The sequence below is a fragment of the Phycodurus eques genome, chromosome 8 (genome assembly GCF_024500275.1).
Source record: "Phycodurus eques isolate BA_2022a chromosome 8, UOR_Pequ_1.1, whole genome shotgun sequence".
Taxonomy (NCBI): domain Eukaryota; kingdom Metazoa; phylum Chordata; class Actinopteri; order Syngnathiformes; family Syngnathidae; genus Phycodurus; species Phycodurus eques.
In genome coordinates, this window is record NC_084532.1 from 30,459,158 (window position 1) to 30,480,248 (window position 21,091).

General features: G+C 49.6%; 3 protein-coding genes and 1 long non-coding RNA gene across 8 annotated transcripts; 2 read left to right on the forward strand and 2 right to left on the reverse strand.

The window, feature by feature from the left end:
* Positions 1 to 417: 417 nt before the first annotated feature.
* Positions 418 to 6,717, reverse strand: podn (podocan). 2 transcript variants are annotated; one of them, XM_061684109.1, is made up of 11 exons: positions 6,540 to 6,717; positions 5,165 to 5,446; positions 4,991 to 5,084; positions 4,279 to 4,343; positions 3,989 to 4,098; positions 3,753 to 3,909; positions 3,571 to 3,686; positions 3,282 to 3,495; positions 2,521 to 2,964; positions 1,618 to 1,766; positions 418 to 1,178 (listed from the first exon to the last, which is right to left on the reverse strand). In XM_061684109.1, the coding sequence occupies exons 2-11, from the start codon at positions 5,426 to 5,428 to the stop codon at positions 1,043 to 1,045; spliced, it is 1,749 nt and encodes a 582-aa protein (XP_061540093.1). In that variant the 5' UTR covers positions 5,429 to 5,446; positions 6,540 to 6,717; the 3' UTR covers positions 418 to 1,042. The 2 variants fall into 2 exon arrangements, with proteins under 2 accessions (XP_061540093.1, XP_061540092.1); XM_061684108.1 differs by having other exon boundaries at positions 6,415 to 6,717.
* On the forward strand, positions 5,157 to 11,707 carry LOC133406466 (uncharacterized). 2 transcript variants are annotated; one of them, XR_009769058.1, is made up of 4 exons: positions 5,157 to 5,688; positions 7,201 to 7,325; positions 9,449 to 9,529; positions 11,028 to 11,707. It is a non-coding gene; the product is annotated as an uncharacterized LOC133406466 (long non-coding RNA). The 2 variants fall into 2 exon arrangements; XR_009769057.1 differs by lacking the exon at positions 5,157 to 5,688 and adding an exon at positions 6,705 to 7,091.
* Positions 8,193 to 12,506, reverse strand: scp2b (sterol carrier protein 2b). Its single transcript, XM_061684111.1, has 5 exons — positions 12,367 to 12,506; positions 11,957 to 12,047; positions 11,752 to 11,881; positions 11,578 to 11,657; positions 8,193 to 10,253 (listed from the first exon to the last, which is right to left on the reverse strand). The coding sequence occupies exons 1-5, from the start codon at positions 12,387 to 12,389 to the stop codon at positions 10,158 to 10,160; spliced, it is 420 nt and encodes a 139-aa protein (XP_061540095.1). The 5' UTR covers positions 12,390 to 12,506; the 3' UTR covers positions 8,193 to 10,157.
* Positions 11,710 to 20,274, forward strand: cpt2 (carnitine palmitoyltransferase 2). 3 transcript variants are annotated; one of them, XM_061684106.1, is made up of 9 exons: positions 11,710 to 12,518; positions 13,433 to 13,598; positions 15,080 to 15,160; positions 15,273 to 15,379; positions 15,686 to 16,166; positions 16,551 to 16,781; positions 17,886 to 18,181; positions 19,313 to 19,609; positions 19,678 to 20,274. In XM_061684106.1, coding segments are annotated over exons 1-9 (2,001 nt in total). In that variant the 5' UTR covers positions 11,710 to 12,517; the 3' UTR covers positions 20,019 to 20,274. The 3 variants fall into 3 exon arrangements, with proteins under 3 accessions (XP_061540090.1, XP_061540091.1, XP_061540089.1); XM_061684107.1 differs by lacking the exon at positions 11,710 to 12,518 and adding an exon at positions 13,111 to 13,335 and having other exon boundaries at positions 19,678 to 20,273; XM_061684105.1 differs by lacking the exon at positions 11,710 to 12,518 and having other exon boundaries at positions 13,111 to 13,598; positions 19,678 to 20,272.
* Positions 20,275 to 21,091: the final 817 nt, after the last annotated feature.

A 21,091-nucleotide genomic window follows, 5' to 3' on the forward strand; every position in this document is an offset into this window, starting at 1 on the left:
AACAAACAAACAAACAAACAAACAAACAAACAACCAACCAACCAACCGGGCAGCCGTGGCCCAATGGTTAAGATCATCGCCTGCCACCGTGGGGGACCTAGGTTCAAAACCCCGACTGGACCATCCGCCAACATCACCCGGACTCACGGCCGCGGTGTCCTTGAGCAAGACACTGATACACCGAAATGCTCCCAGGGCAGCTTCAGCTGCTCCAATGTGTTCCACTAATATGTGAATGTGTTCACTGTGATGGGTTAAATGCAGAGAACAAATTTTGTGTGCATGCGTGCATGCATGCTCATGACAATAAAAGATGATTCTTCTTCTTCTTCTCAAGCTCATCATGTCATTCACTAGGCCACACCCCTTAAAGGCACACATCCAGCCCACGAATTCTGCAATATATATATACACTAATTGCATGTTATAAAACCACTTTATTTCTTCATATTTTCCTTTATTTATTTTGTACAAAACTGCTAGTGTTCTTTGTGGAAAAAAAGGCATCCAAAAATGGCGGTGGGCCGAACTGTAAACACTGAAAATCCGCGGATTATTTTAACCCAAACAATTCTTGAATAAGCCTGGATAAATCACCAATTAAAAAAAAGAAAAACAAAAATGTATTTGAATGAATTGAACTTTTTTTTTTTTTTTTTTTTTTAATTTGCCGCCGTGTAATATAACTGACGCTAGGATCTATGTGGCTGACTGGCGAGTAGGGCGGCCAACGAATTCACTGGGGTGGCCGCCGTGACGGCGCCCCCGCTGTACTTGTAACGATGTAGCCGCTCACTTGCTCGTAATATCGCGTGACAGTGTGGACGTCGCGCGTGCAAAGACGGAAGTAACGTGGGTACGTTGACGTGTTGTTTATATGCTGGCAGGCAAAAGCAAGCAAATGATGTTGAGCTATGCGATACGCACCATATCTGGATGTATCTTTTTATACGGCCCTATAAAACCTGCCCAAGCTAACTTTTCATCCGGTATCCCGCACCAGGAATGTCTCAGGAACGCTCGGCGCTTGTGCCCTCCGAAGTCACTTTGACTCCTCGTCCTCCTCGCCGGCGTCCGCGCCCGCTGCTCCCGTGCCGCCGCCGATGTCGAGCACCTGCAGCTGGCTGAGGTGAGCCAGCGAGCTCTCGTCCACCGCCGACGCCAGCAGACGGTTGAACCTTCCGTGTGGAGTCAGAACACGAGGTTGAATTAGGATGATTTCGAGTTTGCCGGGGCAGGAGGGCAGCAGCTGGCCGTACGGGCATAAGTATTGGGGCACGCAGCTCTTCATCGGTTTATCGATCAGTTATTCTTCTTCTCGTCAAGATATTTTGGACAATTACGCTTCAGACTTTAGCCCTGCTCGGATGAGTTTGGTGTGGAGGAACACTGGCCAGGACCTCTCTCGCCACTCAATGCAGTCGAAAGTGTGCGATCTGTGCCAAACTCCGGAGGAGTCCCATTACTTTTGTCACTGCTGCGTATGCCTTCGCATCCAAATAACCAACGTTGACATTAAAGGCGTTTGAAAATGAATAAAGCCATTCAAAGCTGTGAGGTGAATTGTTTCTTGCGAGCAGTTACGCTGCGCGACTTCGGAAGCGGGTGTGGTCTTACCGCAGGAATATTCCTTTGATGTTGGGGGTGCCTTCAAAGGCGGAGGCGGGAATGCCGGCGATGCGGTTCCTCTGCAGGTAAAGGTACTCCAGGGACTCGGGCAGGTCGGACGGGACATGCGACAGCTGGTTGTTGGACAGGTCCAACGTCTACGAGAACAACATCGCAATGTCAGGAGTGAAACGAGAATACAAAGAAAAGCATTGAAAAACTTTCACACTGCCAGTCAGTGCCCGCGGAACTTTTAACACCCGACACTCACTTTTCCCATCCTTTGACGTTGAAAGCAAAAGTTGCCGGCAAACGAGGAGTTACATTAATATTTCTGTGTGAAAGGTACAAGCAGATAAATCCCGGCTCGACTGGAAAGTTGCGACCGGATGGTGACGCCGTAATAGCCGACAATAACTTTTCCCACCCTGTTGCGGTGAAAGCAGAAAGCCGAGACTGGCGTGTTTACCACCTGACACTTACTCGACCAGTGAATTTTTCAGCTTTAGAGGTAGTGTCAGAAGCGGGACAGTGGCTGTGCGAAAGGGGAATGGTGGTAAACGATGGGACCAGGGCGTCAAGTTCAATCCCCTACATCCACTTTTCCAACCATCTTGCGTTGAAAGCAATTGTCCCCATTCGACAACCAGTGACCAAAATGTGAGTTCACGGAATGGCTTTTCTCAGGTAACATCAGAAGTGTAACAGAGGCGGACGGCGGCCGTGTTTAAGGGGATCACGGAAAAAGCCGAGACCGGATCGTAAAGTTTAACACCTAACACGGACTTCTACCGTCAACGAGTTACAGAGTTACAGAAATGTCCTCCTTGGGTGAGGTCTGTGTGAAAGGTCAAGGTCGATACCACCACCACCACCACCACCACCACCACCAAAGCCCCCATCCACACTCACTGTGAGCGCACCGAGCTCCATCCAGGCCCCCTGGTAGACGGAGTTGAGCCTGAGCTGGTTCTCACTGAGGATGAGCTTCTGCAGCTTGTCCATGCCCGTCAAAGCTCCGTCCGGTATGGAGCCCAGCCGGTTGTTCTTCACCTCCAACACCTTCAGGCTGCGGGGGAGACCGACGGGCAGCGAGCGCAGGGCGTTGCCCGACAGGTGCAGCGTCTCCAGCAGGCGCAGCTTCCGGAAGGCGTCGCGGTGCAGCTTGGTGTTACTCAGCTGGTTATAGCTGAGGTTGAGCTCGGTCAGCGTGTGGAGCAGCGCCAGGTCGTTGCGGCCGATTTCCGAGATGGAGTTGTGGAGCAGCACGAGGGTCTTGGCCCGCCGAGGAAGACCCCTGGGAACGCGCTCCAGCTGGTTGTTGTACATGTGAAGCGTGTGTAGCTTCTTCAGGCCCTTGGAGCGACGCACAGAAATGAGTCAAGGAGGCGGACGACTTGACGCGAGCACGTCTGATCGTGACGGTGGGAGAAAGCCGCATGTGTCCAAATCGGAAGTCTCAAGTCTTTGCAAGTAAGTCCCGAGTTACCGTGGCATGAATAAAGCGAGTCGAGTGGAGCCCAACCTAAATTAAAGCAAGTCCTGTGAAGTCACAACTCGGGTTAAGCAAGTCCCAAGTCCTAAAATTGGCGACTCAAGTCTAACTCGAGTCAAGCCATGTGACTGGTGTCCCCCCACCCTACGCCGCACCTCGGAGGTGAGGCGTGGGTTACCTGGAAGGCAGCCGGGTGGATGAAGCGCGAGCGCAGCTTGTTGTTGTGCAGCAGAAGGTACTCCAGATTGCGCACAGAAATGAGAGCGTCTGCGGGGATGCTCTGGATGGAGTTCTTCTCCAGGTGCAGCAGCACAAGGTTGCGAGGCAGACCTTTGGGCACCATGCTTAGGTTGTTGTTGGATAAGTCCAAGCACTCCAAGCTGTTCAGTTGGCTGGAAGACATCAAGACATCGGCATAGTTATAGGCGCGCGTCTCGGGACACTTACGTTCTGAGGTTTGTCCCTACCCGAAGGTCTCATTGTCCATGCCCTCGTTGCTCAGGAGGTTGTTCTGCAGGTAAAGTTCCCGTAGGTTCTGCAAGCTGTCAAAGGCTCCGGCTGGGATTTCCTCCAGCTTGTTGCTCTGTTAAAAGCCGCAGAAAAGTCAATGTGGTTCTCCAGAGAGGACAGAAAGCATCCTATGGAGGACCTTCAGGTGAAGACGGTACAAGCTTGGGGGCAGGTTCTTGGGGACGGTCCGCAGGAAGTTGCTGGACATGGTGAGGATCTCCAGGTTGTCAGAATCATTGAACATGTGATTGGGAAGCCCGCCATCTGTCAGCTTGTTGTTGTGGAGATAGACAGACCTGAAAACATTTGCTTGTGTGTCAGGAGAACCTTCAGACTAAATCCTCAAGAAGAAGAACGGAAGTCCCGCAATCGTACTTCAGGTTCGGTTTATAGCCAAACGTGTACGGGAAGATCTTGGTAAGCTGATTGGCGGCAAAGTCAGCGCTGACCAACGAAGGCGGCAAGGCTTTGGGTGCCGAGGTGAGCTGAAAGAACAAGAAGACACCTTGCATAGAACGTTTAGGACATCTGAGGAGCTTCGGGTGAAGAAAGAACAAGACGAAACTTTGCGTGGAACGACACTTGCGAAATAACCTTTCGGAACAAGCCAGAATTCATAGCTGGAGGTCTGAGGAGCTTCATGTGAAGAAGCAGTTGCAACTCACCTGATTGTTGGCCAGGTACAAATAAGCCAGTTCTTCTAACATCTCAAAACCTTCATCTTCCAGCCCTGGAAAGAGAACATAGAGTCATTCTACTTTCAATAGCCAGTGACCCGCATCCGTCCATCCATTTTCTATCGCACTTAACCTCAATTAGGGTTTTGGGTGAGCCGTAGCCTATCGCAGCTGATTTTGGGCAAGAGGGGGGTAGACACTGGGCTGGTCGCCCACCAATCGGAGGGTACATATAGGCAAATGACCATTCACAATTTTGAGTCTTCACTTATCCTGAAATGCATGTTTTTGGAATGTGGGAGGAAGCCAGAGGACCCGGAGAAAACCCATGCAGAACATGCAAACTACACACAGGAAGTTGGGTTTTAAACCCTGAAACCTTAGAACATGCGTTGACCACCATGCCATCCCAGATGGAGCTGTGATGAGAAGAAAAAAAAAAAAAAAAAAAAGTCAGACAGTTGGCTGATAGGGAGGTTGCTCGGTTTCCTCACGCGATCCTAACCCTACTTAGCCATTTAGTCGGTACGTAGATGGGAGAGTCGCTAAGTCGGTTAGTTGCTTACGTCGCTCGTTGGTTGGCAGGTTAGTCGGTCTGTCTATTGGGCGGTGGTTAGGGTTAGTTGTCAGTTTACGTGTACTTTGTAACATGCATTACTGAGTGGACTAGGAAGTAATCATTTGAAAGTCAAGTCCTGACCGTCGGTGGTGAGCCAGTTGTTCTGCAGGTTGAGAGTCTCGAGCAGGTGCAGGTGCGACAGGTGCTCCACCCGTATCTCCTCGATTTTGTTGTTCTGCCATCGGGAGACAAAAGACAAGGTGACTTAGACGGTTCCGCCCACAGGCGCGGGGACCTACTCCCGGCGGGTCGCACCTGTAGCGCCAGCTGGCGAGTGGTCGCCGGCAGCCCCGTCGGGAACTCGGTGAGATCCACTCCGCCGCAGTCCACCGCCCCCTCGGTCGTGCAGCTGCAGCCCGCCGGGCATTCGCCGGGGTCCGACTTGGCCACGGCGATGTCGGGAGCCCTGACGGGCTCCTCCTCCCGCGCCCCCGCTGGGATCTGGCCCAGAACCACAAGTCCGGCCAGGAACAGCAGAACGCTAGGGGTCCGCGGGATGGAATGCTTGGGAAAGGCCATGCTCGCATCCCAGGGCTCCTGTTGCACAAGAACCAGAATGTCTTGGATCGTAACATACTTTCCTGTAAACAGAATTCTTTTTCTTTCTTTTTTTGGCCATAAAAGTTCAACAAGGCTCCAGTGGCCTCGTGCTGGGGTGAATCATCCGCGCGGTACGCTGACATCCACATCCGAATCGTCAACTCGCTGACTGCGCGGGGATTTCCCGGCGTGCACCGAGACTAAAAACGCACCACTCCGGAATCATCTTTGTTGGCCAAGTATGTTGAAACACACGAGGAATTTGCCTCCGGTAGTTGGAGTCACTGTAGTACTTTTGCAAAAAAGACACTTTAACAAACATTTTTTACATTTACGACACACAAATACATTTGAGTCGTAAGCGGTATGAAGTGTGTTTTAAAACGGAATTTTGGCAAGTTTGTCTTCAAACAATCACGTAATCAGTCCTCGTTATGATCGTTAGCAAAGCATACACAGGAGGTCAGCTATTTCGTGGGCCGCGTTGGTCACGTGACCTTCCGCACAATCGCCTGCCTCTGCTACCGCAGGGGGCGCTCTGCCCACTTTTCAGCCCTACGGATAGCCCGATATCCTTTTTTTCAGGGCCGATAACAACGATAACCGTTAGCCATTTGGAGGCGATATTCATTTGCGGTAAAAGACAATTTGGAATAATACAAACTCCGACACGTTTAAATGCCTCTAAGTGTATGTTTACAGATTTTACAAATGTGCTTTTAATCTTGCAACATCGACATCTCTGTTTTCAGATTTGGAAAAAAAAGTGCTGCGCGAATGAAAACTTCGATAAATAGAGAGCTCCCCAAACAAGACGTACAGGGAGTTCCCAGCATCTCTTAAAAGTTGATTGAAAATGTAAATAGTTGCCTGAAGTTAACCCAGTTTTAAATTGCTGTCTTATTAGCTGTGGGATTTTTGGAAAAAAAATCATCAAAAAGCATCCCAATCGGTAATCGTTCTACCTCGACGTAGTAGTGGACCGTTTCCCCTTGGCGCGTGACGTCACCAATGCGGCGCACACGTGCCGACGACGCTGACGGCTCACAGCGAGGACGCGGCAATGGAAGAAACGCGAGAAGCGACTGACCGGCGGCGGCGGACGTCAGACAAACTCGCGCAAATGGTCGCGTCCGCGCGCAGCAGTCGCAGCTCGTCCCATAGCAACAGCAGCAGTCTGACGATGACGCGCGCCCGCGCGCGCGCGCCCCGGCAGGGGGAGGCGGGGCAGGACACGTGGACGCTCCATCTCGGATCTGGTCGGACGAGAAACACGCGATTGGGATTATTAGGAGACGGGCCGGAAGTGATGTCGTCGGCGTCGGCGACCGCGAGGCGTGCGTCGTACGGCGGGCCGATCGCAGAGCGACGCTGCGCACTTCGACTTTTTTAACAGACGAAAATAGAAGAAAAAGCCACTTTCTCAGCACCCTATTCAACGACTAATCAAAATCATATGTTGATGATTAATAATCATTCGGATTTTTAATGTACGTATGCTATGGTTTGACTGTTGTTCTCGGTTATTGAGTCAGTCGGTTGGTTAGTCTGTTCGCAGGCAGGGCGGTCGGTCGGTCTGTCGGTCGGTCTCGAAGCCAGTTAGATGATCAGTCGGCCAATTAAGTCATCACTCCGTCCATCGGTAAATTGGTTAATTAGCCAATCAGGCGGTCGATCGCTTGATCGGTCGGTCAATTAGGCAGACGGTCGGTGGGTTAGACGTTAATGACTCGGTTTGGTTTGGTTTTTAGATGTTGCGGTCTACTTGCATGGGGACCAGTGGCAAAAACAACGTTGTCATTTGTCACGTGCACTCCATTGAGGGACTCTCGTTAACGTGGCGGGAGTGGAGCGTTTGCTGCTCACGTGACTTGTGGTGAGTAAACACTTAAAAGTGTGTGGGTGGGGTCTGCTCGCTATGTCCGCGCAAAGCCCCGACAGCCCCAAAATGACTCAAGTACAAGAAGAGAAAAACATGAGCGCGGCTTATTATTGCTGCCGGGACTGTACAGCCAGCGCCATAAACAATGGCTGACGTGTTACATAACTCACACACACACACACACAATGTTACACAACGAGACGATTTGTCCTTTTTATCTGCGACAAGTCGCTTGGAACGATTTGATGAGAAACAGATCTCAGGATGATGCAAGACGAGCACAATCCCAAGCACGCCGTTGTTGGCGTTGCATTTCGACAAGCAAACCTGACGACCTTTGTTTCGATTATTCTCATTGTGCCGCCGTACCAAAGGAAGCGGCCAAAGTCGGAAAACGTATCTTGCGTCGTCACGTGTCCGTCGTAGCAAATATATAGTGGAGCCCGAACACGTTTCGCACAATCTCACCCGGGCCTCCGAATGGATTTCAGTCTTCTCCGACAATAATCGTCCCTTGCGGGCCCAACGAAAAGTTAGTGTGGTCCACCTTGGATGGCGTTGATCACGAAACACATTTTTGACTGGAGGATTATTATGGGATGGATGCGATTCCACAGCACACGCTGTAGTACAACACGACTATTTGATCGCTAGCATCTTCGTCAACCTGACAACTGGTCAACATCTTAAACATTTCGTCAATCGCTTGTTCATTTATCGGTCGGTTAAAAGTTAGCTAACCTTGTGCTGAAGTTGTTTGTGTGTTAAACAAGTTAATACTCGTTGGTACAGGTTGAGGAATCTATTTTCGGCTGTGACGGTCCCTCTGCAATACACAATTAATACAGAAGTCGCTTGTTTGAAAGACAAACTTTATTGTCACCATTACCATTTTAATCTTACAGGGAATTGTCGATCATCTTAAAAACAATCAATCAGTTTGTTATACTTGACTCCTATTTCACAGAGCACTTCATTAAAATGAATAATGAATGAACTGTAGTTAGACATTGTAAGATTAGATTGCAGACAGTTTGATCCATCTGAATTTTTTCTATGAAAAACAAACAAACACTTAAATGTCCCAAGTCAACCCTAAAAACCATTTCTTGGATCCTAAAAAAACATTTTTTGCATCTTTAATGTCCGTCGTCAGCGTAACCGGAGGCTACGTCACAGATCGAGCAGGGTGTGATATTTCAACAAAAACGACCCGAAGAACAATTCCTATGATAAGAATTCCAAAGTTTGAGACCGCCGCGCTTTCCGAAGAAAATAGAAAATGTCCGAAAACCTGCAGGTGACCTTGTTCGTGCGGGAACGTCAACGTGTTCCAGTGTGTCTTGTGCACACGCGCACACAAGGGGGATGACACCAATCCCGCGCATCCCGGCGGGCTCCGCCAGAGTAATCCCAGCCTGAGCGCCGAGCAGAAAAGTGGGTCAACGCGGCAGTCCGGAAGCTTCCGTCACGCAGCGGCGCGACGCAGACGTCCGCATTTAAGGTCCTACAAGTTAAACGGCTCAAAATTCACAGAGTTCTTTACCCTCGTTGAGTGCGAGCTTAAAAAAAAAAAAAAAATTATAAAAAGAAACGGTAACAGCGCTCATGTTGGCCAAATTAACAGAAAAGACTTCAGATGATTAAAGGTGGAAAAAGGATGTAAATGAGTACGCCGCGCTAAATGTAAAACACGTGTTGGACTCCATCTTTGAGGCCCTTCCCGCCAGAGGTGGGAGGAAGTCTCGAGGGAGTCTCTAGTCCGAACTGGGAAAAAAGAAAAAAAGAAAAAGTCACACAAAGCAAGTGGAGTCAAGTCAGGACTTGCGTGGTCATGCTGTAACAACCCAAGAAAGAGTGCGAGCAAATCACGTGCCACCGGCGCAAAAGTTGCTGTCGAGCCCTCTTATGCTAGTTCCAACTAGCGGTGGTAGGCTACGTACGTTCAAGGAGCCGACCGCGCTTACTTTACCGTAGACACGCACTGGGGCGAAGCAGTTCCGCTCTGCGGCACACACATTGCACTGTAAATGGATCCCACACGTTGGCCATTCTCTGCCTTTTACACACAATTTCCTCCTTGTCGGCCGGGGCTGATTGCGCCGCTTTTTCTGCAGTGACAAAATGGATGCCACAAAATTCTGCGGTACAGCTCAAGATCCACCACATGGAAAAAAGTCAAAGTGAACCCCGATCTGGTGAGGGACAACTGTATTTGTTCATTAGCCATCTGTACTTGTGTTCGTTAATTAGTTAGTTGGACTAACATGGTCCCAAAACAGCCTTGGTATTGTTTATTACTTTGTCTTGCCAAATAAAAGCATAACTGATGTCAAAGTGAATCAGCTAAACTGTGATGTTAACGTAGCTCATCTGTCTTTGTGGCTTTTATAGTCACCAGTGAAGTGAAATGTCATTGGAGTCCGTCTCTTATCTTTGACTTGCAAACCTCGCATGCATGTTGCCTCTCTCTTAATCCCATTTTGATCCCCCCCCCAAAAAAAAAAAAAAAAAAATCACAGTTGAATTCAAATTGAAAAGTAATTACTACTTGCGTCTGCACTTTGCATCGTAGCTGCAAAGCTCACAAAAAATAACTTTTCTTTCAAAAACAAAACAGAAGGTACACTTGAATATTGAATCGTTATGCACATTTTCAAATGTAACAGGCAACACTTGCCAAGTCACATACTTTAAGTCAAAGTCGAGGCGAGTATTTCCTACTTCCGGTCCAAGCAAGTCCCAAGTCCTAAAATCGGTCGCTTCGAGTCGTGTGAGCGGACTCCCGCGCCTCCGCCTCCGCCTCCGGGTGACCCCGCCGGGCGTCTACAGCTTGGCCTTGGCCGGCTGCAGCTGAAGGTTCTGGAGCTTCATGGCCAGGCCCATGTTGCCGGTGATCTTCAGCTTGCCCTGGAAGAAGGCCTGCGCAGACAGGTGGGAAAATAAAAGCGGCTAAGAGCCTCCTTCGGTGAGCCCCAGAGCGGAAATTCAGGCTCTTCAGGAGCACAGGGAACCCCCACGACAGGGTGCTTCAACTTTTGCACCGCCGCTTACGGGTATATCGCCCATTTCTAAGCGATCGTCTGTTTGGAGGTCTTAACAGTGCACGGGCGAGTCCCAATTGAGACTCGCGCCTTCGGCGTCGCCCCATATCAGAATCACCTTTATTTGCCGAGGACGACAAAAACACACAAGGAATTCGTCTGCGGTAGTTGGAGCCGCTCTCGTACGACAACAGACGGCCAATTGGCGGCGAAATCTTCCCGTTCTCCGGCAGACGGGTATTCGCAGTCGAGTAACCGGCAGGATATGAGCTTTATTGAAGATTGATTTTGGGATTTATTCCGAAAGCAACACTAGCAACACCATGAACATTGTCGTGTTGTTCCGAGTTGAACGACTTCCCGGTGTATTGATGGATTCCAGAGAGAGCGCTTTCCTGGACCACGCCGTGCATGAAATCTCGCTCCAGACACACAGCCGGGAAATCAAAATGGACTCTTCCTTTCGATTACAAAGAAAGAGTAAAAGAAGTCCAAAATAAATGGAATAAAAATACAAAGCAATCAAAAATACAAAGAAAGAAATATCATAAAAATGATTCAAATATGTCGTAAGAAACCGCCACATACAACCACTGTTTTTGGCTTGCCTTTATTACAAAGGATTCATTTTGCTGAATTTATTTTTGAACAGCAGATGAAAAACACGCATCGAGTCTACCGATCGAGGCGTAGCGGCCGCCCACAACGCTCTCGTCAAGTCTGACGGCAGCGGGCGCCATCACGGGCCGAACCGAACCGCTGGCCGCAGGCGTTCCCGTGACAGATTAAGCCGGAAAACGTGGGACAAGCGCTCACAGGGAGTGCGGTGGAGATGGACGCCTGTCAATCAAACCACTGCAACTCTTCTTCCTTTGCATCACGACCATCTTCAAGTGGTTTTTGCTCATCTGGTTTATTTGATAATGTTTCTTTTTTATTATACTGGATGCCTTTGAAATGTTTTGCATTACAGCTGTAAGCGGTACATTTTGTCCTCATTGCCACATGTGCACGTCGACCGTACGAATAGACATGACTAACGCACTGTAGACGCTCTTTCAGAATCCAAGCTAATGTTTGTCGATACATTGGATTTGCCTATTCGGCAGCATGCGGCATTCACTCGGACGCCTGAACTAGTTAGGAAGATAATGGCACACTTTCGAACGTGATCGAATGCCATGTGACAGACGTATACATACCGTCTGTGGGTTCATCTTTCCTGTCATCAAGGCCAGCAGGTCCGAGTCGGACATGGCGATGGTGCAGTCTGCTTTCTTGGCTGACACACACAAAAAAACTTTCATCAAACCTTTTTTTTTTTTTTTCTTCATCTTTACGAGCCCAATCAGGCGGTAGCGGGCAGCTGGCGTCACCCGTGTCGTTGTGCACGCAGCCGCTGCCGTTCTTGACGTCGACGAACCACGTGGCCTCCTTACCGCCCGGACCGTCCTTCACCTTGAATGCAAACACGCCGCCGATCTTCTTCACAAACGCGTCGCCGTCCTGCGCAAACATCGCACGCACCTTGGAACCCCGGAGCAACCTTGGAACGACCTTTGACCTCTTCCACCTTCTCACCTGCTGCAGCTTCTTATTGATCTCCTGGAACACGGCGTGCGCTTTGAAGCCCTCCAGGCTGTCACTGGCGCTGCTCCTGGCGGCCACAATCCTTCACACGACAAATATTTGCTTAGCATCGCAAACACAAATGCATAGAACTGAAAACGGCAGGTCTCCCCCTGGTGCGCATGCGTCGTCAGCACGGACGTTCTTACACTTCTGTAGCATTTAGTGGCGAAGGGGAAACGTCTCTTTTTCTTTATCAAATTAATGCAAAAAAAAAAAAAAAAAAAGGTGCATCGTGACAACTTTTGTTTTCAACAACACTTGAGCTCAGCTAATGCTAACGCCCTGTAACAAGTGTGTTAAAACAAAAGTAAGCTTAGTGAATAACTAATACGAGTCAATTGTAATGTTATTACTCGTACCTTGGTGTGTGTCTTTCGGGCATTTTGTCAAGAAGAACGAGGTAACACTGGCAAGAAGAAGAGTTAGTACAGGTGTCAGCGAACTTTGCTGCTCTTGAACTGCACTTCCGGGTTGCCTCCTTTCTGTTCAGACTCGATTAGTCGACGTCAGAGTAAGTTGTATTTTATCGCAAGATTTCAATTTCAGACGTTCCGGCCTCACATTGTTACATTACAGTAATCTTAAAACGACACAGCAATGTTTGTGATGGAGTCATGACGTCGTGTACACGTTCCTCGTTGAAATGATCGAACTCGATCGATTATAAATCCATGAATTGATTTAACACTGTAATAATTAGTATGTAAACATATCGTCAATAAATATGTGTACACATACCGTGAAAAAAGTATTGTGTCGTGAATATTATCTAATAAATGTCAATTTACTAATTTAGCCATTAGCCTAGTCAGAAACAAGTTCTAATGCGCATGCTCTTCAATCCCACACGAGGGACGGCAATTATTTGGACCTGGGCGACACTGCCATCGTCTGGTCAAGAGGCCACACTGCGGTGGCGATATGTTGAATTCGTGCTTTATGTACTTTAGGAGACTAGTGTACTCCGTGTAGCTTTCGGCTAACATGAATAAAGTCTAATTGTACTTATTTGCACGTAATAAACGTTTAAAAACGTGAATCTTTGGGTGGGGGTGGGTATTTTTATCACGTGGGCGTGGTTTTGAGAGCACGTGACACGAATGAACGCTTTGACTTCCTGTATTTAATTGTTTTCACTATTTGCATCCCAGCGCCCTAAAATAGATTTATATATAATAATTTTATTATTTTAAAGTGTCTAGAGTCAACTTCGGTGTTACTTTGTGTGGCAAAGTTTCGCCACTGGCATAAAAAAAAGCAAAAATAATTCAAAGACAGTTTGTCTTTTAGTGCGCTGCGGAAGTCGGTCGCTAAGGAGCTAGCTTCAGGTGACAGCTGGCTTTCGCCCTCTGAGCGTCTTCGTGCAATAAATTAATTTATTGTCTTTGTTTGTTTGTTTTCCTCACTCGCGCGTCATGGCCAAAGTGCTCTGCATGGAAACTTTGAGGAAACCCGCCGGTTTGATCCATTCGAGGTGGTTATGGTGGGCGTTGAGCAAGCGAAAATACAACAGCAAAGACGAGCGTTCCTCTTCAGAGTACTTGCACAGAAGCCTGGTGCCCACGATGCATTACCAGAAGAGTTTACCAAGGTGAGAACATCAGTTAAAATATTCACAAGGTGACACATTAAACGTTCACTCTGAATTCAGGTGAAAGTGCACATTTGAGTTCACCTAGTGGCCGTTAGAGGGGGCTGTTGTGCTCAGCCTCGGCACCAGTCAGACCCCCACCCAAAAAATGTAAACGTTTTTATTTTCTACAACAGCGGTTGTTAAACGTTTTAACTTAGTACTGCCTCCCAAAATACTGAACTCCTCAAGTACCACCATAATGGCCAACGTAAAAAACAATAATGACATAGTATGCCTAAGTGTTCATTCCAATGTGGCAGAGGTTCCATTTGTAAATAGTATACTTATTATCGTAAGCCACTGTAACATGATGTACATTTTGAAGATTAACACTGCGCAGCAAAAGAAAAAAAAACTGCTGAAATAATCATTCAATTCAAATGTATTGAACATAAAAATAGTGTACTTAAATGTTTTAAAACAAACAGTTGTTAAACCACATGTATTGTACTGTACTTACAGAAGTATTGGAAGGCAAGTTCAACTCCTTTTGTTTTTGTTGCATACTGAAGACATTTGGCTTTCAGATCAAAAAGAAGAATGTGAGACAAAAGTTGAGAATTCCAACTTTTATTTCATGGTATTTACACCTAGATGTGTTAAACAGCTCAGGACAGAGCACCTTGTGTCTCATAGCCATCTTTTGATCTGAAGGCCAAATGTCTTCAGTATACAACAAAACAAAGGAATTGCACGGGACTGTAAGTGTTGAATACAACTGAACTGTATGAATGGTACCTAAAATATGTACTGTACATGAAGTCAAAAATGTACTCCACTAGTTTACTAACTTTAACCAGGATGCATGCATAGCCAAAAGCTGCATCTTAATATATTTGACTGTATTCCATGGCTTTTCTCCGGGCACTCCGGTTTCCTCCCACATCCCAAAAAAACATGCGTGCGAGGTTCATTGAAGCCTCTAAATCGCCCGCAGGTGTGAACGGGAGTGCGAATGCTTGTTTGTTTATGTGTGCCCTGCGATTGGCTGGCGACCGGTTCACGGTGTACCCCGCCTCCTGCCCGAAGGTAGCTGGGATAGGCTCCCGCACGCCCGCCACCCGCGGGAGGAGAAGCGGTTTCAGAAATTGGATGGATGGATTCCATTTGTTGTCAATGACATTTTTCTTTCTTTTTCTTTTTTTTTTAAATTGAATTCAGTGATTCTTTTGTGTGCCACTAGAGCCCGCGTACCACACTTTTTGAGAACCATTTTTTCTTCCGGGGTTGAAACTGGTGGTTGACATGAGCGCAGCATTGGGTAGCACATCTGCCTCACAGGCGGGAGTTCCGAGTTCCAATCTGGGCTCAGGTGTGTTTTTTGTTTTGTTTTTGCATTCCCGCATGTGAACTTGATTGAAGACAAAATTGTCCGTTGGTGCGAATGCTTGTTTGCCTTTTCGTTGCTCTGACACCGACGCTCCCGTTGCCTGGTTCAGGTTGCCGATCCCAAAGCTGGAGGACACCATCAGGAGGTATTTAGCTGCTCAACAGCCCCTCCTGGATGGCCAACAATTCAGGTGAGCTCTAAGACCCACCCACTCAACACCCACACACAGTATACAAACCAAAAATCCCATTAACATCACCTCTATTTTGGGGTCAAAACAAAACGGTTTTGTCTTCCTTCAGAGAGACCAAGAAAGTTGCTCAGGACTTCCTGGCTGGTGAAGGAAAAAGGCTTCAAGAGGAGTTGCTGGCTCAGGATAAGAAAAACAAACACACCAGCTACATCTCAGGTGACACCCCATCGGCACGTGATTGACAGCAAAGCAATCACTGCCGGGATTGAAGCGCAGCGTCCCGCGGTGACCGGGCACCTGCGAGTAACGGTCTTTGTCGAGAGTGTGAAATTGGGAGATTCGGACCATTTGAAGTTCAACGAAGTCCGTAAACCGTTCTCCAAACAGTTTCCGATTCATTTGATTCCTAACGGATGAGTTGTCGCACCGCTTCAGATGCGAGCGTGGTCTCGGAACAAATTCAACTTGTATCTCAAGGCACGGCTGTACTGTGAACCTTTGCGTTGCCGCCCCCCGTTTCAGGACCGTGGTTCGACATGTACCTGTCGGCGCGCCAGCCGGTGGTGCTGAACTTCAACCCGTTCGTGTCGTTCAACCCGGACCCCGAGGGCGGGTACAACGAGCAGCTGGTGCGCGCCAGCAACATGACGTGCTCGGCCTTGCGCTTCATGAAGACGCTGCGGGCCGGCCTGCTGGAGCCCGAGGTGTTCCACCTGAACCCGGCCCGCGGCGACACCGACGCCTTCAAGAGGTTCATCCGCTGGGTGCCCGCCTCGCTGGCCTGGTACGGCGCCTACATGGTCGACGCCTACCCGCTGGACATGTCGCAGTACTTCCGCCTCTTCAACTCCACGCGCGTGCCCCGGCGAGGGCGGGACGAGCTGTTCACCGACGAAAGGGGGCGCCACCTGCTGGTCATGAGGAGAGGCAACATGTACGTCTTTGACGCGGTGGACGCCGACGGCAACATGGCGGCGCCTGCGCAGATCCGCCACAACCTGGGGTACGGGCACGCAGCCAATTGACGTCAGCCTTATCATGTATGTGTGTCTGTTTGACTTTGAGTCTGTGCGTGTGTCTTCCCATGTGTACAGTAACCCCCCCCCCCCCCCCCCCCCCCATGATAAGTGAAAATCCGTGATATAGAAATACCTATAGAAAAAATTAGATTTTTTTTGACTCAAAATTGTTTTAGGGTCTTCAAACACACTTTTAAAACAATACACACAGAAATACCTATAGAAATATGAACAAAACTTTTTGGAAACAAAAAAAGGGGGACCGCGATGTTGTGGCGGTTTACTGTTTACTGTTTTGCGCGCGTGTGTGTGTGCGCGTGTCTTCATGCGGCGATGAAAGCGTGGCGCCGGTCTCCGTTTCCCGTCAGGTTCATCCTGTCGGATGCGACGCCGGCGCCCGACTTCCCCCCGGGGGCGCTGACGACGGAGAACCGGGACGTGTGGGCGGGGCTGAGGGACAAGCTGGTCGCCTGCGGCAACGGCGAGACCCTGGCGGCGGTGGACAGCGCCCTCTTCTGTCTGTGCCTGGACGACGTCAGCTTGAGCGACGGCGTGGCGGCGTCGCACAACATGCTGCACGGGGACGGCGTAAACAGATGGTACGTGCCACCTGCCCTTCATATCCACGTACTAGTGCGCTCTTCAGAGCGCTAGTACAATGACTAGGTCTTACTAGTAACCCCTTTCACACTACTGCTGCCACTTTTGACCAGCTAGTACGGCGACTTAAGCCATTTGGGCATGTATTCAACATTCTTGATATCCAGCTGAAGGTGTATGTACTAGTTCACTCTTTCGCCTCCCCAGTAAGACAATTCGGTGCACTAGTAGAAGAACTGTACACCCTGAACCGGTCGCCAGCCAATCGCAGGGCGCATAGAAACAAACAACCATTGGCACTCACAGTCACACCTACGGGCAATTTAGAGTCTCCAATTCATGCATGTTTTCGGGATGCGGGAGGAAAGCGGAGTGCCCGGAGAAAAGCCACGCGGGCACGGGGAGAACATGCAAACTCCACACAGTTCTGTGCACCAGGGATTGAACCCCGGTCCACAGGACTGTGAAGCAGACGTGCTAACCAGTCGTCCACCGTGCCGCCTCCAGTTACACCATAAAACCCTATATCTTCTTCATGAGGCAAAACTGTGCGTTGTTGACATCTGCGTGCTGCTCGTACTACTAGTGCCATTGTGAAATTCAACTTATTTACATCATGAGTAGAAAAGTGGAGCACACATCCGCTACTGCACAGTTTTCTTCACTAGTAACACGTACTTGTTTTACTCGCGTATGAAAATATCATACAATAGTGGAACAAAACTTTAATAGTAAGTCACAGTCTACTAGTGCGCCCTAGCCCTTCAACTAGTGCGCTGAATTTTCTTACTAGTGAGGACAAAGAGTTGTACCGGTACATGGACCTGACGCTGGATGTCGAGGAGATTGAACAACGCGGTCCTTCGATGTCCTTGACAAGGATGACGCATGCCTACTAGTTAAGTCTAGTCGTGTTACTAGTACAGCACAGTAGTTTACTAGTAAGGTGTAATTGCACACTAGTGAGTCTAGTGGCACTCACGCTGGCGAAAATTGTTACGAGTAAGACAGTCGTTCGACTAGAGTGCAGAATTGCTTTACTAGTGAGCACAAAGAGCGTCCTCTTTGTACTTTAACGGTTTTTGTTCTTTTTTTCCCCGCAGGTTCGACAAGTCGTTCAGCATCATCGTCGCGAGCGACGGCCACGCCGCCATCAACTTCGAGCACTCGTGGGGCGACGGCGTGGCCGTACTGCGCCTCCTCAACGAGATCTTCGAGGACACCACCCGCAAGCCGCAAGTGCACCCCGGCTCCGCTACTAGCGGCGGTTCGCCGTGCGGCGCCGTGCGCCGGCTGAACTTCAAGCTGGACGACGAGCTGCGGGACGGCATCAAAAACGCCAAAGCCGGATTTGACGCCGCCGTGTCCCAGCTCACCATCGACGCCATGCAGTTTACAGGTGACGTATGGAGAGCCCCGCTGCACTAGCAACCTCGTGAACACGAGTAGTGCCACTTTTGAGCGACTCGTGCGACCGTACGCAGGTACGCCATTGGAACTTCTATTCTGTATTCTTGAGTCCCATCTCAAGGTTTATGCACTAGTTCACTCTTTGTCTTCACTAGTAGGACAAGTCAGCGCACTAGTTGAATGGCAGTGACAGTGTTTGCCTTTCTAGTAACGTATTTCCCCCTACCAGTGTCACTTTTGGCCAACTAGTACACAATTAAACCTTACCATTAAACCACTGTGCTTCACTAGTAACACGACTAGGCCCAACTAGTAGGCGTGTCAAGAATATGAGATAGATGCTTAAACGGTTTTGTAAAAAGTCGTTTGAAAATGGACTTGCTATCCATCTTAAGGTCCATGTACTAGTACACTCTTTGTCCTCACGAGGAGAACAAGTTTGGCATACGAGTAGGACAGCTACACGTTACAAGTGAGGCAAAAATGTGGAGGGCGCTAGTACTGAGGTCGTTCTACATGGACCGAGGCTCGAGAGCGAAGAAATGCTCAAACGGCTTTACGATGGAAAAAGCGCTACGAGTAAGACGAGTAAGAGTTGTGCGTCTTCCTAGTACGGAGATAGATCACACTCCGTGGCCCGGAAGATGGCGCTTTTGCGTCGGCACGGCGCCGCCCGATGTTCATTGCAGCCGGAAGAAAGTCTGTTTTCCTTTTTGATGCGTTTATTGATTGATTGATTTTTATTTGTGACCTCTTTTTGGGGGGATTATGACACGTTTATTTTTATGATGCATTTATTCCGATTTTTTTTATTGACGTTTTTATTTATTTTCTTACGAAGTTTTTTTTTGTTTATTTTGTTATTTATTATTCTAAAAATCCACGCCATCGTGGAGTACGATTTGTTTTTGTTTTGTTTTACTGATGTATTTCTCCCTTTTATTTTCCATTCAACTATATGAGGTCAATGGTGAAAAGCCATTTTGAGCATTTATTAGAGATCATACCGGTGCGCTAAATTGTCCTACGAGCGAGGACAAAGAGCGCACCAGTAAGCCGAGTCGGAAGCGTCGGGCAGACATGCCGAAGCGGCCGCCGCAACGTCGCCTTTTGCCCGCAGGTGGCGGCAAGGAGCGCCTGAAGAAGGCCAAGCTGAGTCCCGACGCGATGGCGCAGCTGGCCTTCCAGATGGCCTTCCTGCGCCAGTACGGCGCCACGGCGGCGTCGTACGAGTCCTGCAGCACGGCCGCCTTCAGGCACGGCCGCACCGAGACCATCCGGCCCGCCAGCGTCTTCACCGAGCGCTGCGCCCGCGCCTTCGTGCGCCAGCCCGCCCGGCACGACGCCGGCCGGCTGCTCCAAATGCTGCGCCGCTGCTCCGACTATCACGGGCAGCTGACCAAGGAGGCCGCCACGGGTGAGTGCGCCGCCGCCGATTCGCCCGCAGTCCCTCGGTGGCCCGCATGCGCCCTTTGCGCTTTTCAGGTCAGGGGTTCGACCGCCACCTGTTCGCCCTGCGCCACCTGGCCGCGTCGTCCGGGCGGCCTCCGCACGCCCTCTACGCCGACCCCGCCTACGCCGCCATCAACCACGTAGTGCTGTCCACCAGCACGCTGTCCAGTCCCGCCGTGCAACTGGGCGGCTTTGCGCCGGTGGTGCCCGACGGGCTGGGCGTGGGCTACGGCGTCCACGACGAATGGATCGGGTGCAACGTCAGCGGCTACCCGGCGCGCGACGTCTCGCGCTTCCTGCGGTGCGTCCGCGAGTCGCTGGAGGACATCTTCGCCGTCCTGGACGGCGAGCCGCTCGCAAACGTCCCGCGCTAAGTGGAAGTCGCGCGCTCGTCCGTCCGGTCGCGTGACGTCACGCCGCCGTGGTTGCTGTCGACTTCTCGTGAAATGGAACGTGTGTGAATAAAATGTATTCAATGGTTTGAGTGGAAGACTGAACAATGACTTGAAAAGAACGTTTTCGTCCACGAGTTCATCGCGAGCCGGCGTTACCGCCCCAGTCGGTGAAAGTTGCAAAGTTTTCATTTGACATATTTGAACGCTGAACCAATCAAGCCCAGTCGCACGCGTATTCCGCTCTCCCACCCTATTAGCCTCTACGATACTCATCAACATTTCATCTACTCTAAAACACCTTTTATACATTCTCAAGTCGATTCCCATTTTGAATGCACCGCACAGCCGCGAAGAGCATGACGGCCGCCGCCCTGAGATTCTTGTTGTCCTCCTCTGTGTGTCGTAATGGCCGCCGCCAGCTGGCGAGCTGCTACTGCTAGCATCTTCCTCTGCCGCGAACGTTTGGGCGGCATCTTCTTCTTTTCCTTTGGGCTTGTCCCGTTAGGGGTCGCCACAGCGCGTCATCCTTTTCCATGTAAGCCTATCTCCTGCATCCTCCTCTCCAACACCAACTGCCATCATGTCTTCCCTCACGACATCCATCAACCTTCTCTTTGGTCTTCCTCGAGCTCTCTTGCCTGGCAGCTCCATCCTCATCATCCTTCTTCCAATATACTCATTATTTCTCCTCTGGACGTGTCCAAACCATTGAAGTCTGCTCTCTCCAACTTTGTCTCCAAAACATCGAACCTTGGCTGTCCCTCTGATGAGCTCATTTCTAATTTTATCCAACCTGGTCACTCCAAGAGCGAACCTCAACATCTTCAACGTTTGGGCGGCATCGTGGGCTTCAAATGAGACATTTGTGACGAGCTCTCAAGTGTAACTCGGACTCTACGCTCTTCCAAATCTCAGACAAACTAACAGATTGCCCCCACAAGGTGGCGCTTGGCGGTCATATTTGGAAAAATGGCATGTTTGAGACTCCGGCAGAATGGCACGTGGCCAGACAGAGCCAATCACAAGTGTCGCTGTGAGAAGGCGGAAGTCAC

Bases quoted from the DNA above. Each gene is read 5' to 3' on its own strand.
- podn (XM_061684109.1), bottom strand. From the start codon at position 5,428: ATGGCCTTTCCCAAGCATTCCATCCCGCGGACCCCTAGCGTTCTGCTG. The intron at 4,344-4,990 runs GTCAGGACTTGA...TTCTCTTTCCAG, and splicing joins CAACTGGCTCACCACCGACG to GGCTGGAAGATGAAGGTTTT. The intron at 3,496-3,570 runs GTAGGGACAAAC...GATGTCTTCCAG, and splicing joins ATGGACAATGAGACCTTCGG to CCAACTGAACAGCTTGGAGT.
- scp2b (XM_061684111.1), bottom strand. From the start codon at position 12,389: ATGCCCGAAAGACACACACCAAG. The intron at 12,048-12,366 runs GTACGAGTAATA...TGTCGTGTGAAG, and splicing joins CCCGAAAGACACACACCAAG to GATTGTGGCCGCCAGGAGCA. The intron at 10,254-11,577 runs GTATGTATACGT...CTGTCTGCGCAG, and splicing joins GAAAGATGAACCCACAGACG to GCCTTCTTCCAGGGCAAGCT.
- cpt2 (XM_061684105.1), top strand. From the start codon at position 13,423: ATGGCCAAAGTGCTCTGCATGGAAACTTTGAGGAAACCCGCCGGTTTG. The intron at 15,380-15,685 runs GTGACACCCCAT...CCCCCGTTTCAG, and splicing joins ACACACCAGCTACATCTCAG to GACCGTGGTTCGACATGTAC. The intron at 16,782-17,885 runs GTACGTGCCACC...TTTTCCCCGCAG, and splicing joins GGGGACGGCGTAAACAGATG to GTTCGACAAGTCGTTCAGCA.